At 45.3% G+C, this 15459-nt stretch overlaps 1 protein-coding gene across 3 annotated transcripts; it reads right to left on the bottom strand.

Moving 5' to 3' along the window:
* On the bottom strand, positions 741–11348 carry LOC102178686 (zinc finger protein 75A). Of its 3 annotated transcripts, XM_018040128.1 has the most exons (8): positions 11155–11348; positions 9963–10047; positions 9046–9564; positions 7663–7858; positions 6904–6995; positions 6496–6622; positions 4431–4541; positions 741–4244 (listed from the first exon to the last, which is right to left on the bottom strand). In XM_018040128.1, exons 3-8 carry the CDS (start codon positions 9454–9456, stop codon positions 3646–3648), a joined length of 1536 nt encoding a protein of 511 aa, XP_017895617.1. In that variant the 5' UTR covers positions 9457–9564; positions 9963–10047; positions 11155–11348; the 3' UTR covers positions 741–3645. The 3 variants fall into 3 exon arrangements, with proteins under 3 accessions (XP_017895617.1, XP_013830064.2, XP_017895618.1); XM_013974610.2 differs by lacking the exon at positions 9963–10047; XM_018040129.1 differs by lacking the exon at positions 6496–6622 and having other exon boundaries at positions 4129–4244.

The following is a 15459-nucleotide window of genomic DNA, read 5'->3' as shown; positions in this document are numbered from 1 at the left end:
ATTCCTGTGATGAGGTATAGAAATGCCTTCTTCTAACTTGCACACATCCAACCCAAATTCCAAACATAAGGAATAAGACACCATGCTGCTAACTAGTGGCTAACACTTTCCCACTGGAGGTTTCTCATTCCCCAACTGGATTGTACTGCTGTGTTCCTGTCCAAGTTTCTTCCCAACTGTCACCTTTCAGTCCAGGGAGAGAAGCCACATTCCTCTTGATACTGTGGGAAAATTTGGTGACTTGTGTCCTGTGTTCTCTGAGGCACAACTCACAAAAGACACAAGAGGTATTTAACAAACGATTACTTGAGGTCTACTACATTCACATGAGGAATGGAAGGAACTCCCTACCCCTTCTCAAGCCCACTGATGGACAGAAACCCTTCCAGTGCATGAGGGGCCAATGGAGCAGTGGTGCAGTGGAGGACAAAGACAAAGTGGAATCAGGTCAGAGAGAGGGAGAGATGGCTGCCTCATCCACTTCAACAACTGACCTGTTTGTTTTGGGTAAGCAATCCAGTCTTTCTTTCCCATCACCTACAATCTTGTAAGCTCCCAAGTGTTTCCACTGGTGTTACAGTTACATCATCTCAGTGGAGCATCCAGAGGAAACTAGCTCTCTTCCGAGGACCAAAGACCAGGCAGAATGACAAAGGTTTCTGAGCTCTACCAGAAGAGCCAGCCCAATTAAGACAGGTCAGGTTATGCTGTAGAAACACAGAGCACCAACATCCCAGTAATTTAACATAACAAAAGTTTATTTCTTGTTCCTACAAAGTTCATTACAGGTCTGGTGGACCGTCTAGAACAGATACCTCTCCCCAGTGTGGGAGGTCAGCTTTCCAGACTGTTCTGATCTCGTGGCTCCTTTGTGCTTACATGACTGAGGCAGAAGACAGCACAAGAGTCCTGTACCAACAAGTGCTTCAACCCACTGCTCAAAACTACCTCAGGACCCTAACCAAAAGGAGCAAAAAAGGATAACCACCCTTCCCCCCCACTTTTTTATGGCTGTCCCACATTAGCTTACAGGATTCCAGGTCCCCAACCAAGGACTGGACCCAGGCCCTCAGCAGTGAAAGTGAGGAGTCCTACTGGACCGCCAGAAGTCCTGACCACCCCATTCTTACTGTTCACTGAGATACGAGCTCCACAACAATGAGCATTTTGTCTCCTTGTCCACTATCATATCCTTAGCTGCAAAGAGTACGTGGGAACTTCCCTGGTGGTCTAGTGGTTAAGAATCTGCCTTCAAATGCAGAGGACGTGGGTTCAATCCCTGGTTGGGGAACCAAGATCCCACATGCTTTGGGGTAACTAAGCCTGCTCGCCACAAGAGAAGCCTGCACACTGCAACAAAGACCCACCACAGGGGAAGAAAAAAAAAAAAAAGGCTTGTTGAAAGTCTGCTCTTCAAAAAAAACCAAGTACCTGGACACATAATAGGACCTCATTAAAACAGATACATGAATGCAGTGCCAGCAACTAATCCATAGGTGTATCCTGGGAGAAGAGACAAGAGTTCCAGGGGTGTTAAGACTGAGGGTGCTGGGTAAGATCTATGCAGAGCTGGCTGTGCTTAGCAAATAATTCTTGACTGAGTTCATCTTGGGGAAGGAAATGAAATCTTGCTGACAGAGACACACCAACAGATCAGGTGACTTACACCATAAAGCACTGAAGCCAAGGGACAAATCAACTGAGCAAACCACAATGAGTGCTCAGGAGCTCCAACAGCCACAGATGCACTGGCTCCTTCAGTGTGGTCAGTCCACTCAACACACCACTGCGGATCAGAGAAAAGGAAAGGACGTGGACACTGTCTGAGACCCCACTACCAGCATGGCCACTAGATACTTTTCCTTCATCAATCCCTCTAATCCTCAGAAAACCCTGAGTTGAGCTTTCTCTCCATTTCATAGAGAAAATGAAGACTTAAGTGTGTTTCAGTAACCAAGAAATTACAGTTTTGCAAACTTGAAACAGATCCAATGTCATCCAGGCTGACTGGCCAGGGACAACATACAGATCAGTCCAACTGATTCTGTCTTCAGGCCTGACTAGTTACAGCTAAGTGACAGCCAACGGATCCACTAGTTATGGGGTCTTAACAAGTCCCTAAATCTCTCTGATCTTAACGTCCTTGTTTCTAAGAGATATGTTAAAGACATTATTTAACTCCTTTCCTAACATTACCCGAAAGCTCTAGAAGGAATACATCTGAATCAGGGCTGTAGATAAAAAGGTATTATAAGAAAACCCAGAATCCAGAGAGATTCTCAGCAGTCTATGCTGTGCTGGAGTAAACAGAAACAGAAGATCTCATCTGTTTAACAATTTGTTTATTGTGAGCCAAGGGAGGTGTGGGTTCACCCACCTTCATCTACCACTTAGCATCAGCTCCCAAACCTTTGAACTCGGTCTCCTGCTCCCTGGATTCACAGAGCACCATGCCCAGTGACCCACAGGATCCTCCCTACTGCACACACTCCAGTTCCCAGACAAGCATAACCCTCTCCTTGTTCTTAGTAACAAACAAAAGCCAAATTAAAATGCAAACAAACAAAAAACTGAGAAATTGTTCCTGAATTCCCATTAATATCCATTTAGGCCTCAGAAAAGTACTCATGTTCATGGCTCTTTTATCCTACTGGCATTGTGAGGTAAGGGGTCTAGTTTATTACAGAAAATTCTTTACATCTATTATGTTGTTGTTGTTTAGTTGCTAAGTCGTGTTCAACTCTTTGCGACCCCATGCCCTGTAGCCTGCCATGTAATATAGACTGAATGGTAAAAATTCCAATTCATGTCCACATGACCTCATTAGAAATACTCTTTTTTCAAACATCACTAATGAGAGGTATGATGGTGCATCAGTTTACCTGGCAGATTCTCCACCAGTAAATTATTTCATCACAGTAAAAACTGTGCTAAAAGGATCTCAGAGGTATAGAAATAAAGATTCATAAAGGAAGTCAAAACCATGTCAATTTTGCAAACACTGTCCAATGACAAGAGTAAGAAAATTCAACTTGGTTTCTGGAAAACTTTATATTACAATTCATTTCTGCCCCAAAAGACTATTGAAACTGCTAAGTTGGCTACCTGAAAGACAATGTATGTAATGAAACACGTATATTACTGCTTTTTATTTTGGAAAACTATGCTACAAATGTTTCTATCATAAGAGCTTAACAGTGGCTGGAAGATCAATGAAAAACAATATTTACCTCTGTGACCACAGGAGACTGGTGACTCATGGCTGCATCTGCTATTTGAAACTGGTGTTGCTATTCTGTCAGCTACAATCCCAAAAGCTTTTTCCCTTACTCAGGTTCTTAGAACACCTATTTTCCTAAGGAATTCAGTGATAGTTTTAAGTAAAAACAGTAAGTAGTACAACTAACCACTACTGTTTCCTCTCACAGTCAACCCTAATTTCTTTCTCTGAAACATGATGTTTATATCACCAAATTTTCCACTGGTAAAAAATTCTTTATGCTTCTTAATTTTGAAATTTTTCATAAACTTTAGGGTTAAACTCTGGTTGGTAAATTTTTTAGACTAAGAACACTGGACAAGCTTTTCTTCATTGGTGTCAATTCTGGTGTCAAAGTCTTGAGCATTCACTGACGCTTGCACATGTTATAGATGGGTTCTCCGGTGTTTAATAAGGTGGGAATTTTGACTGAATTTTTTTCCACATTCATGACACGTAAAGGGCTTCTCTCCTGTGTGAATTCTTTGATGTGTGTGGAGATGTGAATTTTGACTGAAGCTTTTCCCACACCAGGAGCATTTATATGGTTTTACTCCTTGGTGTGTGGTTAAGTGCTTATTAAGATCTGACCTCCATCTAAACCTCTTATCACACTGTTGACATTTATACGGTTTCTCCTCAGTGTGAATTCTTTGGTGCTTAATAAGGTCAGAACTAACTCTGAAGCTTTTCCCACATTCCTGACATTTAAAAGGCTTCTCTGTTGCACGTTCTTTCTTATGAAGCTCCATAAGTTTCAGCAGCTCTTCCTCCCACCAGTTGGAAAGTTTATTTCTTTCCTTCCCTGGAAAATCCTGGTGCCATTTCCCCAGCCTACGCACATCACCATGATTTTCTTTGCCCGTTGTTTTCTGATGAACATTCACACTGGCTTTTTTTGATACTATGTCTCCTGGTGCTTGTATTTCTAAGTCAGAAAGACACATGAGTTGATGATTTTCCATGTCATTTTTCAGCTTTATCTCTGTTGGAATAAACATAAGAATCAGTCTACTGTATGTCACAGCAAGATAACTATGGGGATAGAAAAAAAGCACAACATTCACTGATTTTAAAATATATATATAAGGAGGCAGAATCTTAAAATGTTAAGCCCTTGGAAAGGTTCCTAATCTAGGCACATTTCTCCTCTTCCCATGGTATTATTTACCTGAAAGCAGCTCTTCAGGATTGTCTTTGAACACTGGAGATCCTTGAATATATGGGTCTTCCCCTTGCTCTAAATAGGAGATCACTTTAGGTTTGGGGAGCACAAATAATGCTGTGAAATAAAAAACTGAGGTCAACAACTAGAACTAATAATGGTTCACTAATTTCAGACTACTTCAGGAAAAGCAAAAGATACTTTAACCGTTTGTTACCCTGAATGGTTAAATGGATACTCTCATATTCAATATTAAGTTTACACTATACTGCATTTGTGAGTGGGCATGAAAAGCAAAGACTGAGAAATGAACCTAAGCTAGATCGACGGGAATCCAGTGCAAGTTCCAAATCTTCTGACACCAATTCTCCATATTCAACTACGGAGTAACCAAACTCCAGAGCCTGCAGGAAGCACAGACTGGTGCTATTATGTCTTCAAGAAGACTTATACTGGATAAGACCAGGTTTAGGTGAGTCGATGTGAAGGTCAATGGGCATGTATCATGCACAAATGATACATGCCATCATTATACTAACTTTTTATTTAGTTCTCAAGCACCAAACACTGGACTAGAAAAGATTTCTGCCACTCCCATAGCTCACTGGTTCACATCCAGGTGGAGGAAACAGGCAAGAATTACTTAATGAACTTACTTCAAATTGTACTGCCAAGTATGGAAAGTATTCATCACTCAGTCATTCCATAAATACATACTGAGTGGTTATGTTGCACCAGGCACCCTCTATGTACCAGGGACATAGTGGAGAATAAGCCAAATCCTCTGCTACCACAGAGATTATCATCTCATGCAGAGTCAGACAATCTAACATCAACAGACAAACAAATGTCAGGAAGTGATAAATGTTTTAAAGAAAACTAAGGAAGGGTAAGAGAACATTTAAGATTCTGTTTCTGTGATGCTATTTTAGATAAGACTGTGAAAAAAGCTTCTTTTAGAAAATGATATCTGAGCAGAACCCTAAGGTGAGTTTTGTCATGTGACAGAAAAGTGTACCAGGCAGAGGGTAAGAGAAAGAAATGAGCATTTGAAGTCCATGAAACAGCAAGATCACAAGAGTGAAGAATGAGGCAAGAGCACAAGTCGCAAGAGATGACAGCAGGAAGATGAGAAGCCAGACCTTGGAGGATCCTGGGGGCCGTGGTAAGGAATTTGGTTCTAAAACTGAATATATTGAGAAGTTATCATAGGTTGTTCTTTTTTTTCCTTTAAAGTTCTACCAGCTTATTGATACCAACCCATCTTCCTCCACCCTCTTGCACATGTGCTCAGTCATATAACCCCATGGACTACAGCCTGCCAGGCTCCTCTGTCCATGGACTTTTCCAGGTAAGAATACTGGAGTGGGTTGCCATTTCCTTCTCCTATGACAGGTTTTTAAGCAGAAAATGTCATGATCTGATTAGGCTTTTTTTTTTGGCCGGGTCATGCAGTTTTCGGGATATTAGTTCTGCAACCAGGGATTCCCACACTCTTGGGATTGAAAAGGAGAAGCCCTAACCAATAGACTGCCAGGAAATACCCCATGATTAGGTTTTTAAAAGACCCTGGCTGCTGTGTGGAAAACTGAGGGTGGGAGAGCAGGAGCGGTGGCAATGGGTGCCAGTAAGAAAGTACTGAGGTGAATCTTGTGGCTGAGATGAGGATGTGAACAGCGCAAGAGGCTGAGACATGATCCAATTCAAACTACACTGTGATTGTGGAGCCAAGATGATCAGCGATGTGTTAGTAGTAGGGTATGATGGCAACATCACAGTAAAAAATGAGCCAGGGGTTTTCTGGCCTGAACTTTAGATTAATGGTTGTGTCTTTCAGGGAGACAGGATAGAGTAGAGCAAAGCAGAATTGAAAGGAACAAAAATTTTGGATAAGGAATGAACATGTGACCTTGGCAGAAACTCCAGGGAATCCGGATACACCTTTCCCATGGTGAACCACTATCTGAGAATCAACGAGCTACTGAAACAGAGACTCTCACGGGGGTAAAAGTAAACCAAGAATGTGACAGGTTAGTCCACTCCTATGCAAAGGGAAGAGGAGAATCTTTACCTAGGGAGATGACAGTCTCATAGTTCTCGTGCATTACGTCATTGTAGAGGGCCTTTTGAGTGGGATTCAGTAGTTCCCATTCTTCCTGGGAAAAGTATATGGCCACTTCCTCAAATGTCAACAAACCCTAAAGAAGAGAATGGCTTTAACTCAGAACTTGCCACTTGAAACACAGCCCAACCATTTGGCCCATGATTCGTATGTTAGCCAGATATTAAAGGAACAACACATGATATTTTTTAAAGTGAGGAGGCAGAAAAGAAAGAGGGAAGGGATCAGTAAGCCCAGGAGGTAAACAGTTCCCCTGGGAGATCATCTGAGTTAACATGCTTTTGAACACCTGCTGGGCAAGGTGGGTCACAGACAGCAGGGAGCAGCAGCCCCAAGAAGCTGGAAAGCACAGCTCACCTGGGACTCAGGCAAGATGAACTCAGGTGCCACTGTCCAGTCTTTGGTGTTTGTTTCCTCAGGAAAGGCTAGGATCTGGTAAGTAGGTACCACTGTGGGTGAAAAAGCACCACAGAATTTCTCTTCTGTTTCTAAACATACTAGGCTCATTTCTAAAACGTAAAAGATTCCCATGTTTTCAGGATTGATACCTGAGATACCTTTACAAGTGTGTGTGGTGTCTAGAAATGGCTCTCTCCTTGTAAATAAAAACCATTGAATCTACCAGCCCCTAAAACAGGTTCACTAATCTTCCTGAGAAAATTTATGAAAGGAAAAAACCTGTTATCCAGTCATGACATGAATTGAGAACAAAATACTCAGGGAATCTAGCGTACAGTAAGAAAAGTTGCTTTAGCTTTTTAAAATTTTTTATTGTTACTTTTTGCCTGTACACAATTTTATTCACATTTTGTCACTGATAATCCCTTAATTCCTTCTGTTTTTACAAGGACAGGTGGGAGCAATCCTCTCTACTTTTCTAAAGAACTGAGTTCCTAGTATCATAACCAGGGTTCTGCAGTTAGGAGATTTCTGTATCTTAGGCCAACCTCCACCCTCAACCCCACCTGACCTATTCTCCCGCCACCTGGGGGCATCCTAATTGCTAATGTAGCTGCATTAGGAGATCCACAGGGCTGGGTAACCAGAAAGTACTCACACATTCTGGCTTAAATTATATCCCACCTCCCAGGAGAAAAGTAACATGAAGAGCCTTACCCCTCTCACATACGGGCTCAGGTTCTTGGTGGGTATTCCTGCTCAGTGGCTCTTGTAGACCCTGCTGTATATTCCAAACTTCTTCCTCCAGGGACATGCCCACTGGCTGGGACTCTGCTGGCTTCAGCTGGAAGCCTGGGGCCTCTGCTGCTTCTCCCAAGAGCACTGCCTCCTTTCCCAGCTCCTGGACTGCAACCTAGAAATAACCCCCATACTTGTTACCACAGAACTGACTTTTGGTTTGGGCTTGATGGGAGAGGGAGGAAAAAGCAGAGTGCAGACTGGGGGGAAAGAGGGAGACACTGAAGGAAATGACACAAAGACCTAGAGATACCAGCCACCAATTTTCCACAAGAACGATCCATAAACTTGGGAAAATTGGGAGAAACCAGTAAAGGGTGTGGTTACTGCCAGCTCTCCAAGACAGCAGTCCCACCCTCTGAACTCAGCCCAGTTCGGCCCACTAACAGGCTTGCACAGGCCACCTGTTCTCGTGTTGCCTTGACAGGCTTTCTCTCCCAACTTAGATCCTTGCCTTAGTGGTCTCCTGTCTTCTAATTCTCTCAAAAGATTAAGGAATTGAATTTAAAAGTTGTCCTGTCAACCAGATTTTCCATAGTCTGGGAAGATTCTCACAGACAATGGGGATGAAATGGAGAAAAAAGCGGGTAAGAGTAATGGCTCTGTCCTATCCCCAAATGATTTCGATTAAAAAATGTGCCCTCCAGGTATTCACAGTGGGCCTGAGGCCAGCTGGTGAGCTGTCACCTGCCCAAGGGCATGTCCTGGATCCCCACTCAGAGCAGAGCCAGGAGCAACCACTGAGAGAGGGCAGTGGAGGCTCTCGCCTATGGTACAGAGGACACTATCCCTCAGAGTCTTTCTTCTCTCAGCTACTCTGCTGGGATTTCAAATCTTTCTTTCCCTGTGTTCTTTCTACTTTTTCCCCTTCCTGGGCAGTCGTCCCCTAGTTGTTTGTGATTTTTTTCCTTCTCTGTCATATCTTCGCTCTCTTTTGGTCTCTCAGAGTCCTTTCTTTTCTGATCTGCCCTGAACTCTCCAGCTCCTTAGTGCTTTTTGTATGTTTCTAAGAATTTGAGGTCCATCTGCTTGGCCAAGCCAGACGAGGCTCATTACCCTCAACACACCCTGGCTCCAAAAAGAGCAAAACTCAACTCTGTCCCTAAGGCCAGGGAAGTCTCTGCCAGGATCTCTGAATCCTATGGGCTGACTAAGGCTGCGGGTCTGTGCTTTCAGGTCCTGCTTCACAAGTGCTAGAGGAGCAATATAATAGTGGCCTAATCCATTTTTTCTCCCAATTAACTGCCCCAATATATCCACCTTCACTCTATCTCACTGCACATCAAGAATCTTTCTCCTCACCCCATTCCTTGTTTGGCCAGTTTCCCTTTGCAAGTGTTCTACGAGGACCACAGCCTCCTCGATGCTCTGTGGATGGTGCTTCTTTATGAGAGTCTGGGTGTCCCCGGGCAGAATGGTCAGGAACTGCTCTAGCACCACAAGTTCCAAGATCTGCTCTTTTGAATGAATATCTGGCCTCAGCCACCGACGGCATAATTCCTGGAGCTGGTCACCAGCCTCCCGGGGTCCAGCTGCTTCATGACAGAGGAAGTTCCGGAAGTGCTGGTGAGACCTTTCGGGATTGAGACTATCCATCTGTGGGGCATGTTTCTTATGCTGACTGGCGTTCTCTGCCACAGGTCCCTTGGTCTCCCACAGAGCCCTGAAATGAGCATTCCAGTACTTACACACCTTCAGATCTACTGTCATCATTTTGATCTAGGAACAATTCTGCTCCTGTGCCGGATACACCACCAGCTCCAGATCTGACAACTGAGGCCCAGTCTGGTCCAGAACGAAATCAATAAAATAATCTTCTTCCTAAGGCATTCAGGGCAGAAAAAAGTGCATGTCAGTAAGATGCTGTCAGATGAACTTTACTATCTGCTAGTTATAATGAGAAAGATGAACTTTAAAAATCAACTGCCAGGGCTGTGTTTTTCTACTTTCTATTATTCAACAATACAGCATAGCTTACTGAAGACAAATTCCAACAAATCACTTTGCCTTTAAAAAAAAAAATCAGAAAAAATATATGGATGAGAAAATTAATACCCACTGGCTGCAAGGAGTTCAGGGATTATCCAAAGATTTAACTGAAAAACTTCCTATGTCATTCTCTATTGTTAAGGAAAGATCAGGAGAATATTCTGAGTTTGTCTTAAATTTTAACATATTGTCCTAGTCTGTCTTTAATAAGTAGATACAACTTCTATAACCTTTGTCCTTCTGGGAAGATGAAAGCCTTCACTTCCTGGACCTTTTGAGGTGCTTCTTTCCATTGTATCAAAACTTGTAGGAGAGCTGCAACAATGAGACCAGAGCGGAAAGAAAGTAATTAGGAAAATATAGCCTTATTCTTCTGAAAAAGCATCCCTCAATAACTAGTTGTTCCAACATTTATTTTGGCATTTCTTTGCAAGACATATAAAAAACACTATGTAGAAGATTTATATCCGTATTTTAAGTTTCTCTTGACCTAGGAAAAAACTACAGCTGAGCCTTGTTCACAAACTGTTTATTCAAATGTCAAGTGGTGAGACTTCCCTGTGGTCCAGGGGTTAAGAATCCGCCTTCCACTGCAGGGGACCTGGATTTTATCCCTGGTCAGGGAACAAAGATACCACACGCCCCAGGGCAAGTGAGTCTAACAGGTAACTAGGGAAAGCTCACCGGCTTCAAAGACCCAGCACAGTCAAGAGATTAATTACATTCAACTGCTACTGATTCCTTTCGATTCTCCAAGGGTCTTTTAGACCTCTAAGCGATGCTGGTGGGGGTGGGGGGAAAGAGCTGTCTGTCCCACTTTCCCTGAGATAACCAGAAGAAAGGGCACAGAAATTCTGCCCAGGAAGCCGCGGTATCCACAAACGGCCGGCTCCCGATGGCCGGCCGGCTCAGAGGGCGCACGGGACACTAAACAGGTTTTCGCAACACAGAAGCTGATCTCTGAGCCTGGGCCTCTCGTTTCTCCCGCGGTCACTGCTGCTGCTGCTGCTGCGTCGCTTCAGTCGTGTCCGACTCTGTGCGACCCCATAGACGGCAGCCCACCAGGCTCCCCCGTCCCTGGGATTCTCCAGGCAAGAACACTGGAGTGGGTTGCCATTTCCTTCTCCAGTGCCTGAATGTCACATCAGCCAGTAAAGGAAACACCGGTAGAGGCAGCAGTGGACACGACGCGGGGTGCGCCCGCGAGCACTGGGCCTATGGGCAGTATCCGAGAGGCCTCCAGCTGCGCGGCACCGGGCGCCACCCGCGCAAAGAGTGCAGAAAGCAGCCTCAGGAGCCTGACGGCGGGCCTAGCCCCGGTCAGTCGGCTGCCCGGCTCGCAAACGCCCCCGGCTGCCCAGCAGCGGGGGTCTCTCGGCGCCTTCGGAGCCGGTGCCGAACTGGAAGCCGCCTCTAAGTTACCTCAGACGGCCTGGCTTCGCAGAAGCCGCTCCCTCTTCCCAGGGCTCAACCGCAAGTCGCCTCCAGTCTAACGGCGGCTCTGAGGAGGACCGCCCTCGCCTCGCCGCCTAGGGCGCCACTCAGAGGCTAGAGGCGGGGGGAAGAGGGGAATGCCGGGTTCCACTTAGATTCCCCTGGGCCGGAAAACCCGGCCAACCGGAAGGGGAAGTGACGTGTTTCCGGAGAGGGCTCTGCACCGCCCATTGCTTTATCACGGCTGCAACTGAGGGAGCAGCCTGTCAGCGGGAAAGAGTTGACGCCACGTAATCTCAGGCCCTTGGAGCCTGGGGTCCCTGCATGGGCGCCGCCCTCTCGCGGCCATTTCTTCCTCCATCGCTGCGGGTGGCGGGCGGTAACCCATCGTCCCGCCGGGTGCGGCCACCATCCCTGCCGGTACCCGAGCTGGGCTCCCGCCGCTTCTCACAGCCTCCTCCACTACCTGGTGTTTACCTAAAACAATAAAATAGCCTGTTATTTTTGTCAGAAAAATTAATTGGGGACAATTTAGGGTTGGAATATGTAAACTCGCAACCGTTAGCAAGTCTGGCGAACGTGACTCAAGAATCAGAGGAGGAAAATGGGAGTTAGGAGTGTAGTGGGCTTTCATTGGCTGAATTTTGACAATCTCCCATTGGCAGGTCTTTTGCTGGGCCAGGAGAAATTCTTCTGGTGGGTAGAAAAGTAAACCTTCCTGTTGCTGATGCAATTGATGTCTAGAGGTGGGGCATGATATCTGCTCCTTTGAGCTCTAATTCCATTTAAAATAAGATAGTAATTTTCACAAAGGCAGTTTTGTCTTATTAATCTGCTTTGTGAGAGGTGCAAGCTAGCCACTGAGATGCAATCAAAGTTCCCACAGCTGACTGGGCACTGCAATCCCTCTGTCTTACAAGACACGTCAAGAACCAGAAGATTCACACTTACAGAGATAGCTTGGATCATTATAATGTGTGGGGAGAAAGCTTGAGTTCTACAGGGACAGATACCTCCCTTCCTTTGTTCTCTGCAACCAAGACCTGTTAAGAACTCTCCCTCCTTCCTTCAAAGGGGAAAAGGAAATCTGTTCTCCTAAAATCGGGAATGAACATTTCTCTGGCAATCCAGTGGTTAGGACTCTGCACTTCCACTGCAGGGGGCACAGGTTTGCTCCCTGGTTGGGGAACCAAGATCCCACATACTGCACAGCGCGGAGAAACAAAAATAAAAAACTGGCATGGACACCGATGAGGAAAACAAGTGCTTAAGCAGAAGCTAAATTAAGCTTCTCCACCTTTTTTCAACTGCCTGTCCCCTCACTGAGGCCATCTCCAATCTGATTTCCATTCTCTTTCCATGCTCCCTTTCTCACCATTCCTTCCTCTGCTGGGTTCTCACTCCAGATGCTACACCAAGCTCACTGCCTTCTCAGTGCTTCACTTCTCACTCAGGTTTGGATCTCCCTGTGCAGAACCATCATGAATTACTTTCAGCTCCAGGATCCTATACCTGAATGCGGCTTGGGGTCCAACCATCATGACCAAGGTTCCCAGAGCTGGCTGAAAGCTTGTGAGGCCCAGCAGTTGCTGATAATGGGAGAGTCTGAAAGACCTGGTGGGAGGTCTCCAAGTTGCCAAATTCAATCCCCACAACGTGGGTATAATCAGGCTGACAGATGAGTTACCTAATGGAAATCAAACAGGCCTTGACCATCAACTACAGTTTCCAGTCCCAGCTCAACCCATACTAATGATGTTGGGGAGAATACTGAAATTCTCTATGCCTCTATTTCTCATCTGAGCATAACAATACCATGCAGCACAGAGAAAAAGATTAGAAATGCTATTTGTATAGCATCTGGCCCAGTGCTTGGCACTTAGAAGGTGCAGAGTAAATGGTCTGGGTTGGTGTGAGAGAAGTACCACCTTATAGGAATTTTAAGCATATCTCACTATTTGACCTTTATTAATAGGTTTAACATCTGTCATCCCCACAGAATGTAAGGTACTTGAAGAATGGGTAATTTGTTTCATTGGTGAATCGCAGCACCTCAAGAAGTGTCCAGTCCTAAAATAAACATTTGGCAAATGAATAAATGGGTGAAAAAAGACAAAGACGACTAAGGTCTTCACACCTGGTTTACTGACTGGGTGTCCAATACTTAAGCATTATTAAGAGTACAAACGAAGATGAAAATTGGTTTCGGCTGAGATGTCCCTGAGATTGGTCTCCCTTTCGTTTTCACTCCTGTGGCTCTAAGGTGGGATTTCTGAACTTTAGCATTATTAATATTGGGGGCCGGACAGGTGTTTGTTGTCTTGCGCGCCCCGCCTCTATTATGCAACACCTGCGGTCAGTTTGGCTTTCTGCGCCACAGGTACACAGCCCTTGCTCAACTACATTACCCACCTTAACACCAGAATTTGTTTCTGCGGGGTAATCTACTCCATAGTCTGGACGCTCTCTGAAGACAAGGAGTTTTGAACTGTCTTTATGTCCCCCCTGCCCAGCACATGAGTGCCATAAGGCCTTGGTGAACCAGTGCTTTATTCGCGTAAATCACAAGAACAAGAGGCTCAGGGCCTTTCAAAGGCGACTTCACGAGGAAAGTGAGGGACAGGGCGAAGGGCGAAAGGGCCCACACACCAGGCTTCCGCGTTCCCAGGCCTCTCCAAACAGAGGAGGTTGTAGCTCATGGCCACTGAGTGTCTTTCCGTTCAAGGATCCGAGACACTACTACAGCCTCAGAGAGGACGGAGCCGCAGAGTCTCCCCACCGGAAAAACTGCCCTCAACCCAGTCAGTCAAGCACCAGGCTGTTTTCCCCAGAGCGCGGCCGGAAGCTGCCACCGTGCAAGCCGCGACCTTTTACAGAAGGTATGGCGCATGCGCAAAGACTAAGCCGGAAACCAGCGCCATGGAACACGCCTCGCCCTCCCCGTCTGGCTCCGCCCCTTCGCTAATCGACAGCAGTTTTACCCAATGAGAAGACGGGATCCTCGTTGCGTCATAACCTATTTAAACCGCTTATTTGTTACTCCCTCCTATTGGTTACTACCTTTCAGTTTGACTGGGCGCTTCCCCTTCTCTTATTTTGAAGGGTCCTTGTAGCACCTGTTCTCCCTCCGTTTACAGACGACAGTCACAGTAGTACTACTACTACCGAGAGTCACTGCTCTTCCTTCACTTCTTCCCATAATCAAACACAATTCTGTCCCTTTCTCCCCCACCCACCTCTTTCCTGTCAATATAGCCATCCAGTTACCCTGCTGTCTAAATAGGGAGGCAGGGAATTCCCTGGTGGTCCAGTGGCTAAAGACTCTGCGCTCCCAATGCAGGGAGTGTGGGGTTCGACCCTTGGCAGGAGAGCTAGATCCCACACGCCGCAACTAAAAGATCCCACGTGCTGAAACTTAGAGTTCACGTGCAGCAACTAAGACCCTGCTCAGCTAGTTAAATAAATAAATGCAGGAAGATATCCTAGAACGTCAGAAACCTAGACACTTGGGTACCTTGTTGTTGTCTGCAAATAATTAGCTGTGGTAGCCAGTGGATCTCTCTCACGCTTTGTTTCATCATCTATAAAATGAATACAGTAAACAGGAACACTGTAAAGATCAAAACAGATGAACATGGTTAATTCCTCCCATTTATTTAGGACTTGTTTGACTTCATGTTTCACTAGGTTTATAACTATTTAATTTTTTGAAGCTATTGTAAACTATATTAATTCCAGTGTATAGAAAGAGAATTTGTTGACTTTGCATCATGTGATCTAACGAAATGTACTTACTCCAGAAACTCTGGTAGGGTCTTAGGATTTTCTACATTGACAATCATGTCACCTGTGAATAAGAGCGTTTTGTTTTTCCTTTCCAATCTGGCTGTTTTATATTTCCTTTTCTTTCTTGATTGGACTGGCCAAGCCTTCCAGTACAATGCTAAACAGGAGTGACAGGAGTGGGTATTCTTGTTTTGTTCCTTATCTCAGAGGGAAAGCATTCAGTCTCTGACAATTAAGTGTGATATGTACAATAGGTTTTGTTTGTTTGTTTGTTTTAGGCAGCAATCAGGCTGAATTTAATGATGGGGAGCTGGGCCAGACCATACACAGACTTCTGCCCATCCCCTTGGCTCATGGCCCCTAGAAGCCAGGAGCAGCCTGGAGGGAACTGTAGTTCCTTCCCAGGCAGGTAGCCATGGTCCCGTGGACTTTGTGCAAAATACTACATGCTAATTTGGCATTGAGGGCCGGCTCTAGGTGATCCTTTGTGTAGCCAGCCCTAGGATG

This window comes from Capra hircus, chromosome 25 (genome assembly GCF_001704415.2).
Source record: "Capra hircus breed San Clemente chromosome 25, ASM170441v1, whole genome shotgun sequence".
Lineage (NCBI taxonomy): Eukaryota > Metazoa > Chordata > Mammalia > Artiodactyla > Bovidae > Capra > Capra hircus.
Note: the sequence above shows the minus strand (reverse complement) of the source record. Positions and strands in the feature narration are given on the sequence as shown.

Excerpts from the sequence above, each read along its gene's own strand:
- LOC102178686 (XM_018040128.1), bottom strand. The coding sequence starts at position 9,456 with ATGATGACAGTAGATCTGAAGGTGTGTAAGTACTGGAATGCTCATTTC. Across the intron at positions 6,996-7,662 it reads TGAGCCCGTATGTGAGAGGG|TGGTACCTACTTACCAGATC; the intron begins GTAAGGCTCTTC and ends TTTCACCCACAG. Across the intron at positions 4,542-6,495 it reads TGAGACTGTCATCTCCCTAG|CATTATTTGTGCTCCCCAAA; the intron begins GTAAAGATTCTC and ends TTTATTTCACAG.